At 36.0% G+C, this 21,757-nt stretch overlaps 1 protein-coding gene across 6 annotated transcripts in view; it reads left to right on the top strand.

Annotated features, from left to right (window-relative positions):
• LOC106537796 (putative RNA-binding protein Luc7-like 2) overlaps positions 1-18,791 on the top strand; it is a 51,851-nt gene extending 33,060 nt beyond the window's left edge. For 5 of the 6 annotated variants that reach the window (XM_087723256.1, XM_014052044.2, XM_014052045.2 and 2 more), the window contains 8 exons: positions 3,432-3,530; positions 5,052-5,162; positions 6,027-6,170; positions 6,765-6,941; positions 9,745-9,836; positions 10,835-10,864; positions 13,956-14,150; positions 16,134-18,791. In XM_087723256.1, the coding sequence (XP_087579382.1) occupies positions 3,432-3,530; positions 5,052-5,162; positions 6,027-6,170; positions 6,765-6,941; positions 9,745-9,836; positions 10,835-10,864; positions 13,956-14,150; positions 16,134-16,332 (1,047 nt within the window). In that variant the 3' untranslated portion in view covers positions 16,333-18,791. Of the gene's footprint in view, positions 1-2,086; positions 2,152-3,431; positions 3,531-5,051; positions 5,163-6,026; positions 6,171-6,764; positions 6,942-9,744; positions 9,837-10,834; positions 10,865-13,955; positions 14,151-16,133 lie in introns of all 6 variants that reach the window. The other variant, XM_087723255.1, reaches the window with a different exon arrangement.
• Positions 18,792-21,757: the final 2,966 nt, after the last annotated feature.

Below are 21,757 nucleotides of genomic sequence, written 5' to 3'. Positions count from 1 at the left end.
TGGCATAAACCTCTGACATATGATTTAATGAAGGTTCAAACACTTCAGAACATGTGTATTATTGGGGGGGGGGGACCTTCCAAATAGTTCTTATGTCTGCAGTCTTACATAGTACTCCCTTCTCTTATTTTTCCTCTACAACTATCATCATGTGATTAAATTGGGTTGAGAGAAAGTGACTTGAGAGGTAGTTTGGTGTAGAAACCAGAGTACCGTAAGTTTTAGTCCTAACTTAGACATTTCAAGCTGGCTAGATAACTTAAGATAAGTCATACATTGAGCCCAACCCATTTCACTATGTTGGGGAAGTTTAGAATATTAATAAGTACACTGTTTGAGTTTACCAAAAATAAAGGCGAGATAAGCAGAGACTTTAAAAAATAGAGAAGAATGTACCAGGCAATCAATAGTGCACTACTAGAGAAAGAGCTATCAGGCAACTGGGCATAACCTCATGACTATCTGCTGCCCGGTCAAGAACAACCTTGGCCTGTGTGGAGATTGCCAGGGTAGGAAGATCAAAGGGCAATCTAAGGAAATGGAGCTTCCCTATACATTTTTTGTGAATGTGGAGAATAATCCATCTCACATATGTTACAGTGCATACGATGTTCTTCAACATGCACAGAGGAAGACTCATATTGGTGAGAGAAAATGCTGTTGATGTGGCCTAATACTAGATGAATGTCATCTAGTTTTAATCCTATTTATTTTCAGTACTTTTCATATGTGCTATATCTTTATGACCTAATTTACACATATCTTAGCTGCTCGGTATTAGATGGTATATGTCCATAATTTTAAGATGCTTCTGACATGAATAAAGTGAAAAGCACTTAATGTGCATCATTACTATTATTATTTGAAGTTATATCCTCTTACCTTATTTTTCCCCACCTCAAATAAAGTAAATTGGGCCGAGAGAAAGTGATGGACCCAAAGTCACCTAGTGACCTTCTGTGGCTGAAGGTTGACTGGAACCTGGGTTTCTACTTCCTAGTCCAACATCTCAACCACTAAATTGACTCTCAGTTAATCAAAAGTATTCTCTATCCTTTTACCAGTTTTAATTTATCATAAAATAGTATTTTGATTGTGATATTACTGATAATCATAAATATTGAAGGTAGTCTTTCACATAGAATCATTTTATCATAAGATTTCTAAAGTGTACATTCTTTAATGCAGTTCATATCAAAAGTCTTCATTATTAAATCTATGTATTGGAATGATCACTTACTCCTTGGTATACTGGCTAGTGAAAATAGAGAATTTAATGAGTTTTGATGTTTTTATTATAGACAGTGCTAAAAATTATGAAGCAGTTTTCTAGTTCAAGAACTTTTTGCAAATGATTACAAGTAAAATAGAGGTTATATCTCTAAATTGTCTATTTGGACTCGGATCTTTCACTTGCTTTATCTTTTTTCTTGTCCACACTTTACCTGCCCAGTAGTACTATCTATATTCTCCTACTTACATTAGAGCTAGAAAAGTAGGCAAAACTTTGGTGGCTTTATTTAGTGAGCCAAGGAAGGAAAGAAACTGATGGTGGGGAATAAGGGGAATCCAATGAACAATTAATAACTAGGTATCCCCAGGCATAAATTATAGTGGAAGAAGAATCAGGCAACTTAGTTGCTAAAGAGAGCTTTGAAAGAGAAAAGAGAAATTCTGAGTGTTTCATCTGCAATGTATATAGCCACCCAAAATCACCTTATTAGTGAGAGAAGTGGCATATACATTTAAATAATTGCTTTATATATTTTTATGAAAGCTAAATGCATATCGGTTTTAAATTATATTATAAAATATAAATTTTGTATTTCATTTCGCCCTTGTCCAAGTTATGGTACCAGCCGCTTTAAACTGTAAACCTTTGTAATAATTTTATTTATTTATAGAACATACACGGCTTCCCCTCTCACAATGATCCCAAATGGTAAAAACAGGCATAAAAACAAACCATTGTTTCCATCAGGCTCCACACCAAATAGCCTCTTGGCTCAAGCTCTAGCCTACCCCAATGATTTATTTCATTATGTATTAATGTTTTTATTTTATAATTTACTTTATAATTTTACAGATAGTCCACGACTTACAACCACCATTGAGCCCAAAATTTCCATTGCTAAGTGAGGCTGTTGTTAAGTGAGTTTTACCCCACTTTACTATCTTTTTTGTTACAGTTGTTAAGCAAATCACTGCAGTTGTTAAATGAATCATGCGGTTATTAAGTGAATCTGGCTTTGCTTGTTGGAAACCGGTGGGAAGATTACAAATGATTATTACATGTCCCCGGGACAGTGCAACTCTCATAAATATATGTTGGTTGCCAAGTGCTCAAATTTTGATCATGTAGCTGTGAGGATGCTATAAATAGCTAGTAAGTGTGAAAAATGGTCATATATCACTTTTTTCAGCACCATTGTAACTATAAGCGGTAACCAAACAAATGGTTGTAAGTCAAGGACTACATGTATAAGCCATTCCCATAAGTGCTTAAAACAAAGTACTATACCCCATTCTAATTTAGGATATCTCTCAGAGAATAGGGTTTTTTATCACTCTTCTCTACCCATCCAGCAAGGAGATTCTACCAGTCCTTGTAAAAGGATTTATTCAAAGTGGGCAAGTAAAGAATCAAGCATCATTTGTTCTTATGAAAGGACATACCCTGTTTCCCTGAAAATAAGACCACCCCAGGTAATAAGCCCAATCAGACATTTGAGCGCATGCACTAAAATAGACCCCCCAAAATAAGCCTCCCTGAAAATATTGCAACACAACAGCAGCCCTGAGGTGACCACGCTCGCCACCTCCTGCACCTCAAAAATAATAAGACCTCCCCAAAAATAAGGCCAAGCGCTTATTTTGAGGGTAAAAAGAAAACACCCTGTCTTATTTTCAGGGAAACACGGTATATTCAAACCTTGTTTTTAATGGGACTTAAAAGTAATACAATAGTGAACCAGTTTGGTGTAGTACTTAAAACATCAGGCTCATGAGTTCTAGTTCATAGACCCAGTCACTCTGTTTCAGCCCTGGGAAGAAGACAATGGCAATCCACACTGAATTTGAAAAAAGTAATACAATGGATATTATGTATATTTCCACACTGTATAAAAAAATTAAATAACTTGGTTTGTAACTTGATTTGTTAAGCGCACTAGCTTATAAGGAAAAGTATGTAAGAACTGAAAAAAAAGCTCTTTCTTCTCAGGAAGAATTTCTCCTAAGCGTGCTGTATTTTTTATTTGTGTATTGATCTACTGTTCCAGTGTGATGTCACTGATCACTTTTAAACAAAATTTGTGTAGTAATTTAAAATATATTAAACAATAGATACTTTTGAATATTGAAATAATATAATTTGTATCCATTTAGTATTTCCTTGTAAAATTGTTCTTTTGTTTTGTCTTGTGTTTCAGAGAATGGATCTTGGAGAATGTCTGAAGGTGCATGATTTGGCGTTAAGAGCAGATTATGAAATTGCATCAAAAGAGCAAGACTTTTTCTTTGAACTTGACGTATGTTCTATCACCAAATTATTTTTATATTATGAAGAATGGAAAGAGAATTGGTCAAATTGAGGTCAAATTTATATTTACCTACAAAGAAATAGAAGGAGACTAGTGTCGATCTATTTCAAGCTATTTAGCTCTCATCAGCTAGCCCTACCCTTTTGGGATTCGAACCCAGGCTACTTACATGTTAGATGGATGTATTAACCTCTAAGCCATTGGCTCTCCTTGCTTTGTCAGCTATACCAGGGGAGAGATTTGTTTATCAGGGCAACCTGGTCTCCCCTAATATGGGACAGCATACTGCTTTCACCTTTCAGCCCCAATCCAGGAGCCTTCACAGGCAGTTGCTTTTGCAACATTTTTTGTGTTAAATTTATATTTACCAACAATCTGAAGCAACTACCTGCAAAGGTTCCTGGATTGGGGCTGAAAGGCGAAAGCGGAAGCAGTATGCTTTGTCCCATATTTAGATAGTCCAGGTTGCCCTGATAAAAAACAATCTCTCTCCTTGTATAGCTGACAAAGCAAGGAGAGCCCATGGCTTAGAGATTAATACATTTACCTAACATGTAAGTAGCTGGGGTTCAAATCCCAGAGGGTATGGCTAAATAGTTTGAAATAGAGCTATACTAGTCTCCCTTTATTTCTTTGTCGGTAAATATAACTTTAAGACTAAAGCGGAAGCAGTATGCTCCGTCCCATATTTGGGTAGACCAGGTTGCTCTGATAAAAAAACATTTAATTTGTTCAAATTGTGCATTATTTAATATAGAACTAATTTAGAATTTCTGACAATTATTAATAAAGTGTGCAATTATTTGAAGCTGAAGTGAGAAAGGTGTTTCATTTGAAATTAAAATGTAAAGAGCTTCAGACTTGCACATGATCTTAGTACTTTGAAGAAGGCATGCATTTTCCTAGTGACACAGGGTAGTTACACTGTCCCATTTATCTTATAAATAAGGAAAAAAGTGGAGCACACACTAAAGGCAATAGATTGCACAATAAAAATCACAAACTTTTTCTACAATAAAAAGCTACCCAGAATCCCTTTTAATAAAGATTTTACACACATACACATGGAGGAATTGAAACATTGAATACAGAGCCTTTGAATTTCTATAGTAGATTTTCTGAAACCATCATCACATGATAGTTAATTTCTTAGGATATTTGAATAACTTGAATCTTTGAGATGTGAAATCTTAATTCCCATTTCAGTTTTATTTTAATTTCTGTTAACTTCTCGGTTCTAAATCAGTGATATATGCAACTCAATCCTCAAAATGATTGTTCTCATCTGTTTGAATATTTGTGAATACAAGTGTTGATGTGATTATTACCTTGAAAGTAAGAATTCATGGTCTCAATTTTATTTGTTTTACAATCTTCCAGAAAAGTATAATTAAAGTATAATTAAACCAGCAATGTATACATTTAGTATTTAGTTCTACTGTTAACTTTTGCATTCTGAAAAAGTGCTTATTTCTAGTCAGTATGGTACTTTTCTGATTTATATGGTAGGCGATGGATCACCTGCAATCATTCATTGCTGACTGTGATAGGAGAACTGAAGTGGCAAAGAAAAGACTGGCTGAAACTCAAGAAGAGATCAGTGCTGAAGTGGCAGCTAAGGTAAGTAGTTAATATTCACTCACTACAAGGCTTTCCCTAAGGATTCTAACTTGATTTTATATATAGCATTTATATAAAAGAATTTTGGAAGTCCCATTTTATATCAAATTAGAAGGTAACAAAAGACAATGCACAAAACTACACACAGAATTTTTAGTTGAGCAAAGATTTGATTATTTTGGTTTTTAGTTTTATGTAAGAGTGCATACAACACATAAGTATAGATGCTACATTTACATATGTGTGTGTTACCATCAGATATTTAAATTGAATAAAAAATGGGATATATTGGGGAGGAGCAATGAATGCAAAATGCAAAGTTATTTTTTTTCCTCAAGTATGTGAAGAGGCAATTGAATGTAGCTTCTTTTTTGCCTGCCTGTCTGTAAGGATAAACACTAGTGCCTTAAAACTACAACTCTCACAGTGCATTGCTACTGGTGTGACTAGATGGGGCTTTTGAAGTTTGAAGTTTTGAAAGACACTAATTATCTATCTCTGCCTTAGTGGTATGAAGATACTTTTGTCTGTAAAAATAATCTGAGCGGAAATGAAACACTTCCTTTGTTACAGTCATGTTTATTGAATATTAATTCCTTTTCAGTGTTGAAAATTTTGAAATGTTGCTCCTTATTTATATTCAAGCACTATAAGCATCCTATATAAACATTTCTATTTATTATTGCTCAAATCTGCATATTGCATTCATAGCATAATAGGCCAGTGTACCCTGGAAAAGGGAATGGCTAGCTGAACAAAAGAACTGCATTGTTGCAGGGTCTTATTGCTTTATATTGATATGGCTTCTACATAATGAACATTAGTAATATTAGCAAATATAAATATTGCTTTTCTCTCTGAAAGGCTGAACGAGTCCATGAATTAAATGAGGAAATTGGAAAACTGCTTGCTAAAGTGGAACAACTTGGAGCTGATGGAAATGTGGAAGAGTCTCAGAAAGTAATGGATGAAGTAGAGAAAGCAAGGGCAAAGAAAAGAGAAGCAGAGGTAATCTGATCATGTACAAAAGTATATTCTTTCAGTCCTGGAAGGACAAATTCTTATTTGTGGAGTTGATAATTAAAAGAATATTTAAACTATATTCATTAAATACACAGTGCACATTTACACACCAATTGTTTAACTTTATTTTATTTGTGGCTCATCTCAATTGTATACTAGGTACAATGAACTTGTGCTACTTCTTTCCCTTTATGAAGCCTGGAACATAGAGAAAAGAATCCTTCTGCATGTCAGAATATTTCCTTAATCTGATTCTGGTAAACTATCACTAGTTATATCCCTAAGCAAAGTACCAGAAGGATTAAAACATTCATAAAACGATGGAATATACTCAGTGGTTTTCATTTGCCACAAAATATTGTTTCAGTTGGGAAATACATTTTTTTTAAAGGGAGTAAAGAAAATATTTGCTTATTTGCAGTAGCAGTTATTACTCTTATAATACCTTCTGTTTCATTTTAATCAGGAAAACTAGCACACAACATACACAAAGAATCAAATTAATCAACTATTGTTGATTCTGTACTAAGAATGTAAGTTGTTCAGAGCTTAAGAGACATATTATGATACATCTTCTAGGAAGTGTACCGGAATTCCATGCCTGCTTCCAGTTTCCAGCAGCAAAAGCTACGGGTCTGTGAAGTATGCTCAGCCTATCTTGGCCTACATGACAATGACAGGCGGCTTGCTGATCATTTTGGAGGAAAGCTGCACTTGGGTTTTATTGAAATAAGAGAAAAGCTTGAAGAACTAAGGGTAAGTATATATTACTCTTTTCCAACTGTTATGAACTGTTACTTATCAGACTACTTCAGTAATGTCCTGTTGATACCACACTTGAAATTAATATGATGAAGCTGAGAAAGAGGAGCTTCCTCAAAAAAATAGTATAAATAGCCCTTTATTACCTTTCAAACAAGAAATTAAATTTGTATTTAAATGACTAAACCAGAGGTGTAGAAGTGTAGTTCCAAAATGTCTATGGAGATTCTCAGTCATTCAGGTCTTGGTTGTCCCAAAGGTGCTTTTTCAAGAGGCAACTGGACTTTCTGGAGTGGTTTTTTTAAAGACGTTTCCCTTCTCATCCAAGAAGCTTCTTCAGCTCTGATTGGATGGAAGGATTTATACTCCTTGCAGACAGCTGGTCGGACCACTTGAGATTGCTACTGAGTCACAAAGGTGTGTTTTTGAGGAGGCAACTGGACTTTCTTGTTTTTTTCTTTGAAGATATTTCCCTTCTCATCCAAGAAGCTTCTTCAGCTCTGACAAGATAGTGGGGAATGGAAGGATTTATATTCCTTGCAGACAGCTGGTCGTTTGCATCCCTTTAGAGGATCGTTGAAGCACTTGGAGGTTTATCTGTGTCCTCAGGATCACCTGTGTAGTGCTCCTGGTCATGTAGTCTGCAATTTTTTCTCTGGAAATCCATTCATCCATTACAAAAGGTGGTATTCAGCCGAACTGGTAGCTGAAATTTCAACTGGTTTGCCGAATCAGCAAATACCACCTCTGGCTGGTGCCGGTGGCTTCTCCCTCCCCACCCTATATATGTTGCCTCATTACTGAGGTCCAGCCCCGACCAGATTGGGTGCATGGTGCGGTTTTAATCTGTTTTCTTTGTCTTTTTTAATTCTTTTTTTTAATAATTTACTTCTTTTCTGTAAGCTGCCCGGAGTCCTCCGGGATTGGACGGCCTATAAATTCATTCAATACAATACGATACAATACAATTGATTCTGATCTAAAATCAGATTTAAAAATGACAGACTACAAGAATGATATAGAAAAAGTGCTACATTGTAGATATAAAACAAACTGATGTGTTAATAATTAAAATGGATATATAAATAACAAATGAAGAGAGTGACCTGAATAATTTTCCTAAAAGGATAAAGATCAAGATTATTAAAAAGTAGGAATACAAACCTGGTTTATTTGGTCAAAGTTAAAACAGATACATTGTTATCTCTGATGACTCTTAATGCACTTATGCTGATGAGGACTAAAATGGGGAGCCTTTAAGAATTTGTTTATAGATAAGGTATGTGGAAGAAGAGATTCTTTGTTGCATTTTTTTTAAAAGTGATAAGTTACTAAATTTGCTTATACTTGTAAAGAAGAGGGAAGTCATTTTTAACATATTTCTTCACAATATTTCCTTTTCTGCACTATTTTTTATTGATTTGTTTTTTTAAACTTATTTTTATCTCTCTAGAGGTAAATTTAATAACATTTTATATTTTTTTTAAAATCATACCAATATTTTTAACAAGGACATTGTGTGTAGTAAAGATAGGCAATAGTTTCACATTCTAAATACTATTGAGTTCAAAATGTCCTATTCAAAAATTTAAACATTTTGGACATCTCTAAAGAGTGTGCCCTGTGTTACATGTCTATGAGCCAAGAAGTGGAATTAAAGAGCTGGAATATTGAATTAGGACCAGACCTTCAAGTCCGTTCCCAATAATGAATCTCAAATAGTTGTAGAGAAAAATGGGAAAGGGGATTACTATCTACCATCTTGAGTTGCTAAAGGGGAGGTACTGAGCAGATTATAATCCTTATGAAGATTAAAATAATAAATGTAAACAAAGAACCAAAATACAAGTTGTATTATCATAATCATATGCTCTCTTATCATTCAAATCAAACATAGTAGCAGAGGATTGGAAGGGTATATCTAGTCCATCTATTGCCTCTGAGTACCCCAGAGTCCATAATGTGAAACAAAATGCTGGATTAAGATGACACTACCTTGATCTAGCAAAACTATTAGTATATGTTTATGAAAGAATTATATTGCTTTATAGCCTGACTTTGACATTTTATTTATAGTCATTTATTTTCCTGCTGCTTTTAGCTATTCTCTGTGATTAGATTTTAATTTTCGGTAACTATGGACAAAATTAATTTGCTTTTTTCATTATGTGAGTGTGACTTCAGTTAAAGTTTATAAAAAAAGATGGTAAAGTAATTGACAATGATATTGGGATAGTATACATGTTCCCTATATATTCCTATATGATATATGTAACCTGCAGTGCTATCACATTAGAATAATGCTGCCAATTGGTGAGAAAAAGTAACTTTGTCTTATACATATAAATATATATATATAAATATATAATATATATATATATATATATATATATATATATATATATATATATATATATATATATATATATATATATATATATATATATATAAATATATAAATATATAAATATATATATTTAATGGTTTATATCAGAGCTCCCCAACCTTTCCAGGTTTGTGGACCGCCACAGAGGAAGGGGAGGAAGAGAGGGGATGGTTCTGCATGAACAGCGTGTGCAAGTGCATGCTTCTCTATGTGCACAAGCAGCAGGCAAGCATGCATGCCACTTACACAAAAGGAGTGTGCATGCTCTCTTGCTTGCCACTTGCGCAAGTGGAGATGCGTGCACGTGCTCATCCGCCACTTCCATGGCCCAGTTTCAAAGGGCTCAAAGCCCGGTTTATATAATAATTCAATATTTGAAAATTCTGATCTTTATTTTTAAAATGATTTCAGAGAATTGTGGCTGACAAACAGGAGAAACGAAATCAAGAACGTTTAAAGCGAAGAGAAGAAAGGGAGAAAGAAGAAAGAGAGAAGTTAAGAAGGTGGAACTCTATTACTTCTTATTGTCATACTAACATTCAACTTTGCTTTTATAATTAAGTATCGTGCATAAAGTATACATTGATCCCACAGCTTCAAGCTGCTGCTAAAAATAAAAATGAAATTAAATATTAGTTTGATACATTTCCCATGTACTTGACCTTTAGAATGCAAAACATTTTGCTTTGATGAAGTAAAATATGCACATAGACTTTTGAATGTTTTCATTAGTGTGTGATTTCTAGATTTATTTTTATTGCTTTAGTAATCAGAAAGACAGAAAACAAAGGAAAGAAAAAAGAGCAAGAACATATTATAATATATATGGAAAGCAACTCAGCTATTATAAACAGCATTAAAATGTGACCCCCATGGAATACCATTGTTCAATCTTTCATTATATCATTACCCAACCAGTTTATAAGCAGAGAGTGAACAAATGTAATCAATCCAAGATTATGCGTCTGCGGTACTGCTATCTTTCCAAAGTAAAATAATTAATTTTTTTTTTGCTGTATTCCATGCTTGATTGGTATACAGGCATAACTTTGGAACTGGGACATAAGTACCTGTTGGGGTGTCTGTTGTAACTTTGACCGGTCGCTAAGAGACTTGTAAGTCGAGGACTACTTGTAAGTTGATATTAATTGCTTTGTGAGGGAGATGAACAATTTCTAAATTTGATAAAAATACAAATAAATGTTAAATACATATATCAATCTTGAAATAATGTTCATATTTATATTTATCTTTCCCAATATGTTCATTAAGATTTATATCATTATTTATAATGATATTAATGTGAAATATACCACTTGATGAATTATTACATTTACAAGATTCCCTGGAATACTTATTTTGAATAGTTGACATTTGAAAAGTAAAGCTCCAATTTGTTACAAATGTTTGTGGTTATATTCTATGAGACATCTTAATAGTGCAGTTGATAATTCCATTTGCAATTTATATAAATTCATCTTTATTTTTTCTTTATTCTTAGATCTCGTTCTCACAGCAAGAACCCCAAAAGGTAGGATGGTCTTTTTTTCTCTGTGAAAATAAAGTTATATCTATCAAATATTTAAAAAGGTTTCCTTAAAGCGAACCCATTGTGATTTTTTTGTACTATGATAATTATATGACATACAGTAAATACTTGAGACAATTATTTGTCAGGAGAGTTTTTAAATAAATTAATAAAACTTATAAAATAGGCAGATTCAGACTTTCTAAAATTTACATGAATATAAATTTACAAATTTACATGAATATAAATTTACAAATTTACATGAATATAAATGCCTACCTAAAAATGAAAAGCCACTAGAGGGAGTGCCAGTTCATCTTCCTGAGCTAGAAGTGCATTACTTAGTCCAGCCACTAAGAAAGCCATTTCTTTGTCTCCTGGAAGATACAGATTGGCACCTTGTCAGATTTCAGGGAGCCCATAAACAGGTTTGGAAAGAGGGGTTACTAAAGTGTCTTGATCTACTCATTAAAGGTCATACACAGCATTATGGGTTGGACCTGGAAGCAAACTAGTAATCAGTGCAGTACAATTAGCTATTATGTACAAATGAATTATTGTCCAGCAAGCGAATGCTCACTGTTGCATAGTTTTTGAAGACCCCAAAGATAACATCAAGTTGAGCCATTCTGGCTGGATGTAACAGGCAATTTTTATTGGATCCAGGTCTGATACCTGAGGAATGGATCATATTGACATATCAACTTGATGGCTGAAAGGTTCTATCAAAATTTCTGCTTGAGCTTCCAGATGCCAATCTCAATCCAAGACCCCCATCCCCCAAGTATTAGTCTTCTAAAAGAGCTTAATAATCTATCTCCGGAATCTATTTCTGAGGTCATGTGTTTTCTTAGTACTTGGTACTTTTCTTGCACATCTTTCATTACCAAATTAGGTAACATCATCAGCATTCATTGTATTAATTAACTCATTGTGGTAATGAAACGTCTGGAAGAAAACTACAAAATCCAGAGAGCACCAAAGACCTCACAGAAACTACTTAGATTCACATTTGACTCCTGCTGTATGTATGTATACTGTGTGCACAATTGTTAGGCAAGTGAGTATTTTGACCATATCATTTTTATGCATATTTTCCACCTCCAAGCTGTATAAACTTGAATGCTTAGTTGGCATAAGCTTATCAGGTGATGTGTATTTGTGTAATGAGGGAAGATGTGGCCTAAGGAGATCAACACCCTATATCAAAGTGTGCATAATGATTAGGCAGCTTCTTTTCCTCAGGCAAAATGGGCTAAAAAAAATTTAACTGAATCTGAAAAGTCAAAAATTGTAAATTAAAAAAAAAGTTTTCCAGAGGGATGCAGCACTTCTGAAATTGCTAAAATATTGGGGCTTGATCAGAGGTGGTGTTCAGCCGGTTTGGACCGTTTCGGGTGAACTGGTAGTAGCAATTTTAACTGGTTCGCTGAACCGGCAAATACCACCTCTGGTTGGCCCGGTCGCCTCTCAACCCACCCTATATATGTTGTCTTTGCCACGCAGCCCAGCTAATCGCCTCGCCATTCACCTCCATCTCTCGCCGTTCTGCTCAGCTCACCAAAGGTAGCATGCTGCCTGCTCGCCATTCGCCTTTGGTCAGGGGCTGGGGCCCAGGGACGTGCCATTCCCCAAGGCCCCAGAGCCTCCATCTGCTCATCGTTCGCCTTGGCTGGGTCAGGAAATGAGCCATTCCCCAGCTCCAGCCTTCCCAGGGCCACCTCCTGCATTCTGCCCACTCTCCCTTCGCCATGTGTCACCCAATTTCCCCTCCTTTAAAGGCTCCGGTCCTTACTCAATCTCCCCGTTTCCTCCCCCACGACCGCTCTTTCTTCGTCCCACAACCATTCCTTCCTCCTACAGCTGGCTGCCAGGGAAGACAAGCCAGAGTTGAGCCATTGCCGCTGGACTCACTGCCAGTCCGCATCTTGCTCCCCTTGTCGCGAGATGCCTGCAGCTACCTCCTCTTTTTTTCAGTGCAAGAAGCCTCTCAGCTGCTGCCTCTTTGCCAGCCAAAACCGAGCCGGCAGTGGCAGCTGGCTGGAGTCTTCTTATGTCAAAAAAGAGCCAGAGGCTGCAGGCTTCTTGTGCAGAAAACTACCAGCTTCTGCTTCTTGAAGGCACAGAAAAAGAGCTTTAGTACCATGACTGCCATTGCCGTCCTGTTCTTTGTGCCAGCCGCACATGCGCACTCCATTGCCTGCTGCGCTGGGGGAACTTGCCCGGCAGCAGGCAATGGGGTGTGCGGCCGACGCAAAAAACAGGGCGGCGACGGTAATGGGACTCAATTATTGCACACTAATAGTTGCCCAGTAATTGTGCACACATAGATATTCTCCTAAAAAAGCCATAACCTCACTTTTACTTTTTTAAATATTCAAGTTTGAGGTTTACTAACATTTTGGATTGACTGAAAGCACTGTAGTTGTTCAATAATAAAATTAATCCTCAAAAATATAGTTTGCCTAATAGTTGTGCACACAGTGTATGTTTCATGTATTTTTTCCTTGGTAATAGAATAGAATAGAAATAGATTTGCTACTGCTGCATTTGACGTTTTTGTTAATGTGCAGGTTTTACTTATAGCCTTGGAATTTCCTAATGGTCTTTCTTCCAGGTTCTGCCTAGGACTAACTCTTAGTTTGTACAAGTTCATCCAAAATTAGTTAGCTGCTGTCACCTGCTATTTAATTGAACTGATTACTGTTTTTAGACCATTGAAAATTGGTTTATATCTAGATCTAAAATGTTCTATTTCAATTTCCTTGTGACTTATTTTAAGTTAGAAATTCCTCTGATGTGTCTGCTTAATACCGCATATACCTGCCAGAGTCTTGCCAGTGGCATGTAACAAGAGTGTTGTTTTTATTTGTTTTTAATCAATCACCGTTAAACGTCCAACACTTTTAAACTTCAATATTAAATAACTCCTTATTTCATACAAAGCACTTTAGCAGTCTCCAAACTTTTCAAAATTTTGGCAAAAGTGATTGTTCCAGTAAGTTATTTTCCTTTTATGACTTGCCTAATCGAATTGTTAGGGATTAATCGAATTAAGGATTTCTTCTCATCCATTGTATAAAAAAAAATTCAGATCTAGATCCCGAGATCGCCGTAGACATCGATCTCGGTCATCCTCCCGTGACCGAAAGAAAAGAACCCGTTCCAGGTCCCGTGAAAAGCGACATCGTCATAGGTCTCGTTCTACTAGTCGCAGCCGCAGTCGCAGTCACCAAAGGAGCAGTCATAGCTCCAGAGACAGAAGCAGAGAACCCAATTCCAAAAAAAGGTAATATTTTAGTTGGCATTTTGTTAGAAAATATTGCAACTAGGCCATCAATCTTATCTTCAACAGTAGCTGTGGTTTTTTTATTTTGTTTAATATAAGTATATTGGAACAGTATACTTCAAAAGCTTTTAATTATAGTCATCTCAGGTGCAAACGTAGGGTAGCTATAATCAAACAAGGAAATACCAGCATGCTTGGAAGATCGACAAGGTTTGCAGAAATGGGAAGAAATCTCAGGAGACAAATTCATCCCTACCCCTACTCTAATAAGTACCGTATTTTTCGGTGTATAAGACGCACCGGAGTATAAGACGCACTAAGGTTTTGAAGAGGCAAATTTTAAATTTTTTGCTTTCTGCAAACCTCCCAAAAATGACCCGTTTTTCATGAAAACAGCCCCGCTTCCCCCCCCCAAAAGGGCATGCATAGCCCTTAGGAGGCTTATAGAGTGCTCCTTGGGAGTGGGGGCAAAAACTAGCAAAAAATCCCCCCTCCCAAAGGCATTAGGAAGCTTATAGAGTGCTTCTGGGGGCTGGGGAGGGCAAAATTGAGCAAAAAACAGCCCATTTTTTGCTCATTTCTGCCCTCCTCCCTGAAAGACTCCTACAAGCTATGCATGGCCATTTTGGTGAAGGGGACGGGGTTTCAGGAGGCAAAAAACTGTTGTATTCGGTGTATAAGAAGCACCCAAATTTTCGGCCTCTTTTTTAAAAGGAAAAAGGTGTGTCTTATACTCCAAAAAATACAGTGAGAAATTACATTCTCACTTGTCAGTTAAAAAAACCAGAAAAACTGAATACAGGTAGCCGTCAAATTAAGCTCAAACTTGGGACTGGTAATTTCCATTGTAAGTTGTGCAGCCATAGATTGAGTTGTACCCCATTTTACAACAATTTTTACAGCAGTCGTTAAACAAATCACATGGTCTGGCTTCTCCAATGTTTTTTTTTTTTTTGGCAAAAAAGATAGCAAATTGCAGTGACGTGATCCAAAGGATGGAACCAGTCATAAACACAGATTGTCCAAGTGCTGAATTGTAATTACATGGCCAAACGGGTGGTACAACAGCCTTAAATGGCAGTACATGTTGTAAGTTCCTTTTTGAGACAGCTGTTAAACAGCCATAAATCAAAAACTAGCTGTAGACTCAAATGGAGATATTTTGCAGCAAGTTCTTTTTTAAGGGTTTAATATAAAATTCTATATTTATATTGGAAGGGAACACCAATAACATCAATAAATTCAAAAGCAATACCAAAAAGTTAGTATAAGAGTGTAGCCTAAATTTCAATTTCCTACCATGATTTGGTTTGTAACATTTTTTAATTTAATTCAGCAAGTATTTTTAATTTTATATTCCACTTTGGGACTTTTTGTTCAGTCTTGAATAATTTCAACTCATTTAAATGTGCTATGTCAGTTTATATTCAGTATGTGTTTAGTCTTCGCTTACCTAATTAAAGTAGGTAATAAAATTAATACCTGAAGTAGTAACTTTACAAACTAAGGTCTTCAAAGCTACAGAAATAAATTGCAGTATAACCAGAAATTGATAGAATTAAATTTGGCTATATAATTTTGGTTGATTTCTGTTTACAAGCCAGTCTCAGGTGAATTAATCAAGTCTTAGGTATTTTTTCAGCATTCAGTCTTCCTTAAAATTACATTTCAAAACCTATTTTTTCTTTTGATATTTTTCGCATTTATTCAGTTAGTCAAAACTTCAAATCTGATCTCCTAGTTCAGCCTTAACTTTTATAAGCATGTTACTTACAGTGAGGGGAAAAAAGTATTTGATTCGTTACTGATTTTGTATGTTTTCCCACTGACAAAGAAATGATCAGCCTATAATTTTAATGGTAGGTTTATTTTAACAGTGAGAGACAGAATAACAACAACAAATCCAGAAAAACACATTTCAATGAACAGTTAAAATCAAATGAAAGTAATGTACATTTTCAGATGCAATAATTTTTTCTTCAGATCATCGAAAGAAAGATCTTCCAGAGATCAAGAACGAACCAGAGATCGTAACAGAACATCACGTGACAAAGAAAGTTGCCCCAGAGAAAAATCTCCAAGAGATCGAAACTGCAAAGAAAGGAAGCGATCTTATGAAAGTGCAAATGGTCGATCAGAAGACAGGAGAAGCTCAGAGGAGCGTGAAGCAGGAGAGATATAACTGGCTGTACATTCACTTGATCCTTTACCTTCCTATGAAGTTGCATACTGTGGTTTAGTTTACAGTTATTAAAAGGGACACCAGTGAGCAATTCCAATGTTTATCCATCTAGGATAGATGTACAGTGTATAAACATGGTTATAATGAAGTCTGAATTGATCCGTTTCCATTGATAATTCAATTGATGATAAGTGAAGCAGTTTCCTTTTTTCTTCTCCTCCAGTAAACTTGTAAGACATATTTTCAAAGATCTATCTTCAAGATACCAGGTTTATGTACCAACATAATAGATTTAAATGTTTTCTTCTCCAATACAGGTTATAGTGAACAAAACTATAGTGTGCTCTTTGCTTTGGATGCTTTCAAACCTTTATAAGCTCTTCTAGTTTTATTCTGTCAAACAGCAGCACTGAATCATTTTTAAAGAGGTTGAGTGGGTTCCAGGCTTTTATTACCACCAGAAGATTGAGTTCTCAGCTCCTTCTTGAGAACTGAATATGTTTGGCAATATTTAGGTTGGGGACATGTGCTGAAGAAAATGACAACTTTTGAATTTTATTTTTACAGTGCCTATTTAGACTTGGAAGTCAAACAGCTGTTGCATTTCATCCTTTAAAAAAAAATTGAAACTTTGAAATCAAAGCCAGTCCCATGTCTTTGTACAATTTAATTGATCTATGTTCAGTATATTTGTTTTTCCTTTCAAAATGATTTTTCTGTTTTTATTTTCCTTGTGGTGTGTTAACTGCACATCCCTAATTGTAAACAGCAAACAATAATAAAATAAGCAAAAAAATATTTTTTGTCCAGTGAAATAGCTGTGTGTTCCCACTCCCTCTTAACAATTGAAGTGCATGCTTCTAACATTGATACTTTTTTCAATTAAATCTGGAAATATCGTATACACATTGTTCATGAGTGTACTGAAATTTTTTTGAAACACAGACTAAGTCTAAAGTACTGTATGTAACTCATATTTCTATATGGAATACAGCTTTCTTTGAGGAGGTAAGTTAACTACTGAATTGTACACTAACATTCCAACAGACATTTTAGTCAGAGTAGAGAAATTTATTGTCAAAGATAACATTGTATAAATATACATCAACAATCCAAGTAAGTATAAACACCTTCCATTAATTTGTCACAAAATTTAATATCTGGATCTGGAGCTGAAACTGCTTTAAATTCTTTTTTTATAGTTTAATAGCTTTTGTAACAATGAACTTTTTCCTCAAAGTTAAGCAAAACTATATCAGTGAAACCAGCAAACTAACTTTGTTCTTTCCTTGCTGTCCTTAGATGATTAACTAATCCCAACAAGTTTTTTTTAATTCTTTGCAATGACAAGTACAAAATTCATTATTGTCAAATGATGCTTAGTTGATCAATCTAATAGTTAATTAATATGCTAATCAGGGCTATTGTGGTGTTTTAAATTTACAAAGTAAAAGTTGGATTTTTTTCAATGTAGATATAAAAAATTATTTTCAGTAACAGATGCATACCCTTCCTCAGAATATAGTGCCTTGCACTTATTTCGAAATTTACGCAATCCAGCATTATCTAAATGTATATATTTAATATAAAATAACAGATTTTCTCTAAAAAATTATTTACAAACTAATACATCCAATATTATTGCTGTCGAAAATGAGCTTGTAAAATATTTAACAATATATAATTGGGTAAAATCTATCATTTTGTAGAATTAATAGGAAAAGAGACTTTTTCATAACATCCTTTCAAAAATACTTTATTCTGATCTTGGTGATGGTAGTTCAGCTTCTTAACTCTATCTATTTTATCTATTTAAAAGCTCTTTAATAAGTTTGTGTGTTAGCTATTTATCAGTATTTAATAACTAAAACAAATTCTTTAAACTGGGATTGCTATTTGGTTCAATTAATAATTGAGTGCTCCTTTTTTGTTTTAATTTTTTTCTAAATTTAGTAGGTAGCAAATGATACCAGTATTTTGTTTGGATAAGTTGCGTTTAAGATGTAAGCTAAATTTGACTGTATACAAGATACATATTAATGAATTAGACAGTTTCTGTATATCAGGAACATGTTATCTGCATATTTTCATAATTCCATATGTTAGGTATGAAATGCTCTTCTGGAAATATACAGACATTATTCCAAAATAGGTTTTGATAGCCTTGTATTGCACATTCTTATAATCTTTGAAAGTTTGAAAAAGAACTTTTTGGTGACCTTCACCAAAAGTAGTGAAAGCAAATTCATACTCTATAAAGCAATATCTTTTTCTAAATATTCTACCATTCACTTTCCTTGAATGATCATAACTATACTATTAAAAATGAGAAAAATCTATTCATTTTCACAACAATTTGCCTTCAGGATATGCTTCATGTTACCTTAGAGAAGAAAATGTAACGGGGAAATGTAAAATAATCTATTTTTGGAATGTTTCAATAATCACTGCTTGAATTAGCTACATGTCAAAAGTATTTTTCATATAGTCAAACAATTCCTGACCAGTAGATTTTGAAATTATGTACCTTGTAGCTTTTTTATAGAATGGCTGAAGTTAGGAAAGCTTAAAAGGATTGCATAAATACAAAAAGACTTAAAATATCAATTGAATAGATTTTTTTTTACTGGAAATCTGAAAAATGCTTTAGAATAGCTTCTAAATAATAGTAATGTTGATGTTCTTTAGTCTCACCTTATAGGCTTCCCTCAGAGATGTCAGGATGAGATTTTTTTACATTCCTTAGACAACTTTTCATTGCTTTTCATGTCAGTCAACATTATATGTTTTCCTTTCAACATTTTTGCCTTTGTAATTCTGTGGAATTATATGATTCCAACTTTATATATTGGACAAAAATTATAAACTGCTTTTTCCAATTGCAGGAAATGATATAAATATTTATCTTTGCAACATGGCGAATATCTATAGCTCAGGTGTAGAATTAGGGGAAGGTTCTTTAAGCTTGTGGGTTGGTTTATGAATATTTTGTTACCAGGTTAGATAACATCTTCAGGGGAATTTAGGGGATGTCCGGGTCAGTGTTCTATCTGTTGTCTGTGACAACAAAAAGACTGTCCTCACACAAGGCCTCAATTTCAACCACAAATAAGCTGACCCAGGGGTGAAATTCAACTGGATCTGACCACATCGGGGGAACCGGTAGGGACAGTTTGAAGTGGTTTGCTGATCTGATAAAAATCACCCAATTAGCTACACACATCCCCACCCGGTCGCCACTCACCCCTTCCGGCTGCTCGTTCACCATAGGCGGTTGTTTTCGGCTGCCTTCTGAGCATCTTGGCTGTGATACCATCCCTCTGGCTGCTGCTGTTGTCTTGCCCGGGTCAGTCTGCGAGCGGCACCGGCAGGCAATGGTGTGTGTGTGAGTAGCCGCCATTCTGTTCTGGCTGCGCGCACACACCCCATTGCCTGACCCGGGCAGGACAACAGCAGCAGCCAGAGGGATGGCATCACAGCCCAGATGCTCAGAAGACAGCCCCTGGCCACAGTCTTTAAGGTACAATTCTGGGATGGAGGGGGGGACTATAAGGACTGCAGTCGGTGGCTGCCTTCTGAGCATCTCTGCAGGTAGGGAGAAAAGTTCGGACACAGCATTCATCGTGGCTCCTTCATTCCTCCTCGGGCTCATACACACAGCAAACATGAGCAGGAGGTGAGAAGCAGCCAGCTTGAAAGCTAGAAGACTTGGCCGGCTGAACGGTTCTGTCAGTTCTGTGGGCGTGGCTTGGTGGCTTGCCATGAGTGCTGCAAAGTTGACCACACCCACTCAGTCACATGACAACAGCCACCAAACCATGGCCACAGAACCGGTAAGGGAAAAATTTAAATTTCTCTACTGTGCTGACCTCAATTAAATCCATTTTAAAAACGCACCACCTGGACCAAGAAAGGACATCAGACAATAAATCATCTCCAACATGCAATGCAACAGAAAACAAAACACAGCCAAAAGGAGAAGAGAGCATTACAGATACTGAAACAAGATGAAAGCATGATCGTCCTACCAGCAGACAAGGCAGTAATGGACAAAACTGACATCAGCAAAGCTGAAATCCATGTAAATGACACCAACACCTACCAAATAATGCACAATGATGTGACAAAACAGCTAGAGAACAAAATAAAATACACCCTAAGAAAAAAGAAAAATGGCTAGCACCACTAGAGAGAAAGCACATGCAACCACAAGGCTCCTCCACACCCAGGTTCTAAGGACTCCCCAAAATATGCAAGAATGGGATCTCTTCATGCCCCATTGTGTGTCTCCCTGGAACAAACTAGCAAAAACCCTACAGAGGAAACTCGAGACATCTGGTCAATGACTCAGCCCACTCAAACTCCCCAAAACAATTTCTCCAATGCATCAAGCACACCAAAATCAACAACAAAGAAATGGTCTCCTTTGACATCACAGCTCTCCTCTTGATTGACATCGACCTGGCTACACAAAGCATATACCACCTACTCACTAAATACCATATCCAAAAAGATGATGATACCACAGACACCATGTCCACAAAAACCATCATGAAACTCCTGGAGCTATGCCTCAACACATTTCAACAGGAAAATCTATAAGCAAGTACAGGGTATCCTGAAAGGATCACCCTTATCAGGCCTAATAGCAGAAGCAGTCCTACAACAGTTCGAATCCATAGCTCTACCCACTATCCAACCCAACTTCTGGGGTGCTGCGTTGATGACACCTTAGTTATCATCAAACACTCCCAAATTGAAGAAACACACCACTTATCAATAACATTCCCTGGGATCAAATTCACATGCAAAGAGGAAACAGACAAGACTCCCATTCCTAGACATTGGCATAAGGATATGACACAACAGAGAATTGGACACCCATGTCTACCGCAAACCAATGGACACAGACCAGTTCTTCAGCTTCTCAAACCACCATCCCACTGCACACACAAAAACTGTCCAGACCCTTCTCAGAAGGGCCAGAACATACTACAGCACCATAACATTTAAGAAAAGCGGAAGAGAAATGACTGATGTCTTTCTCTGTAACAGCTATCCAAAAAACTTCATAATCTATAAAACCAACTTAACAATTGCAACCAATTCTATGTGGGATAAGTGTCACATCAATTAAAAAACAGGATCCCTTAAAAAACACTGACTGGTAGTTAAGATCCCAAATTCTTAATCTCTACCCACACTGACACCAGCACCAGTTTGACTGGAGTAACACAAAAAACATCGGCCACGTTACCACCTGCCACGCTCATGAGTTCATCGAAGCCTGGCACTCCACAAGCAATTCCATCAACAGACACATTGATCTATAACCAGCCTATGGACCCCTCAGAATCCAACTGCACAGCCAACCAGAGACACCAACCCTCAACCAACCTACACAAGCCCCCCCCCCCCGCCCCCA

This window comes from Thamnophis sirtalis, unplaced genomic scaffold, assembly GCF_051295495.1.
Source record: "Thamnophis sirtalis isolate CommonGarterSnake01/CBP01778 unplaced genomic scaffold, rThaSir2_p1.2 scaffold_9, whole genome shotgun sequence".
NCBI classification, from domain to species: domain Eukaryota; kingdom Metazoa; phylum Chordata; class Lepidosauria; order Squamata; family Natricidae; genus Thamnophis; species Thamnophis sirtalis.
This window is presented reverse-complemented; position numbering and strand designations above follow the sequence as displayed.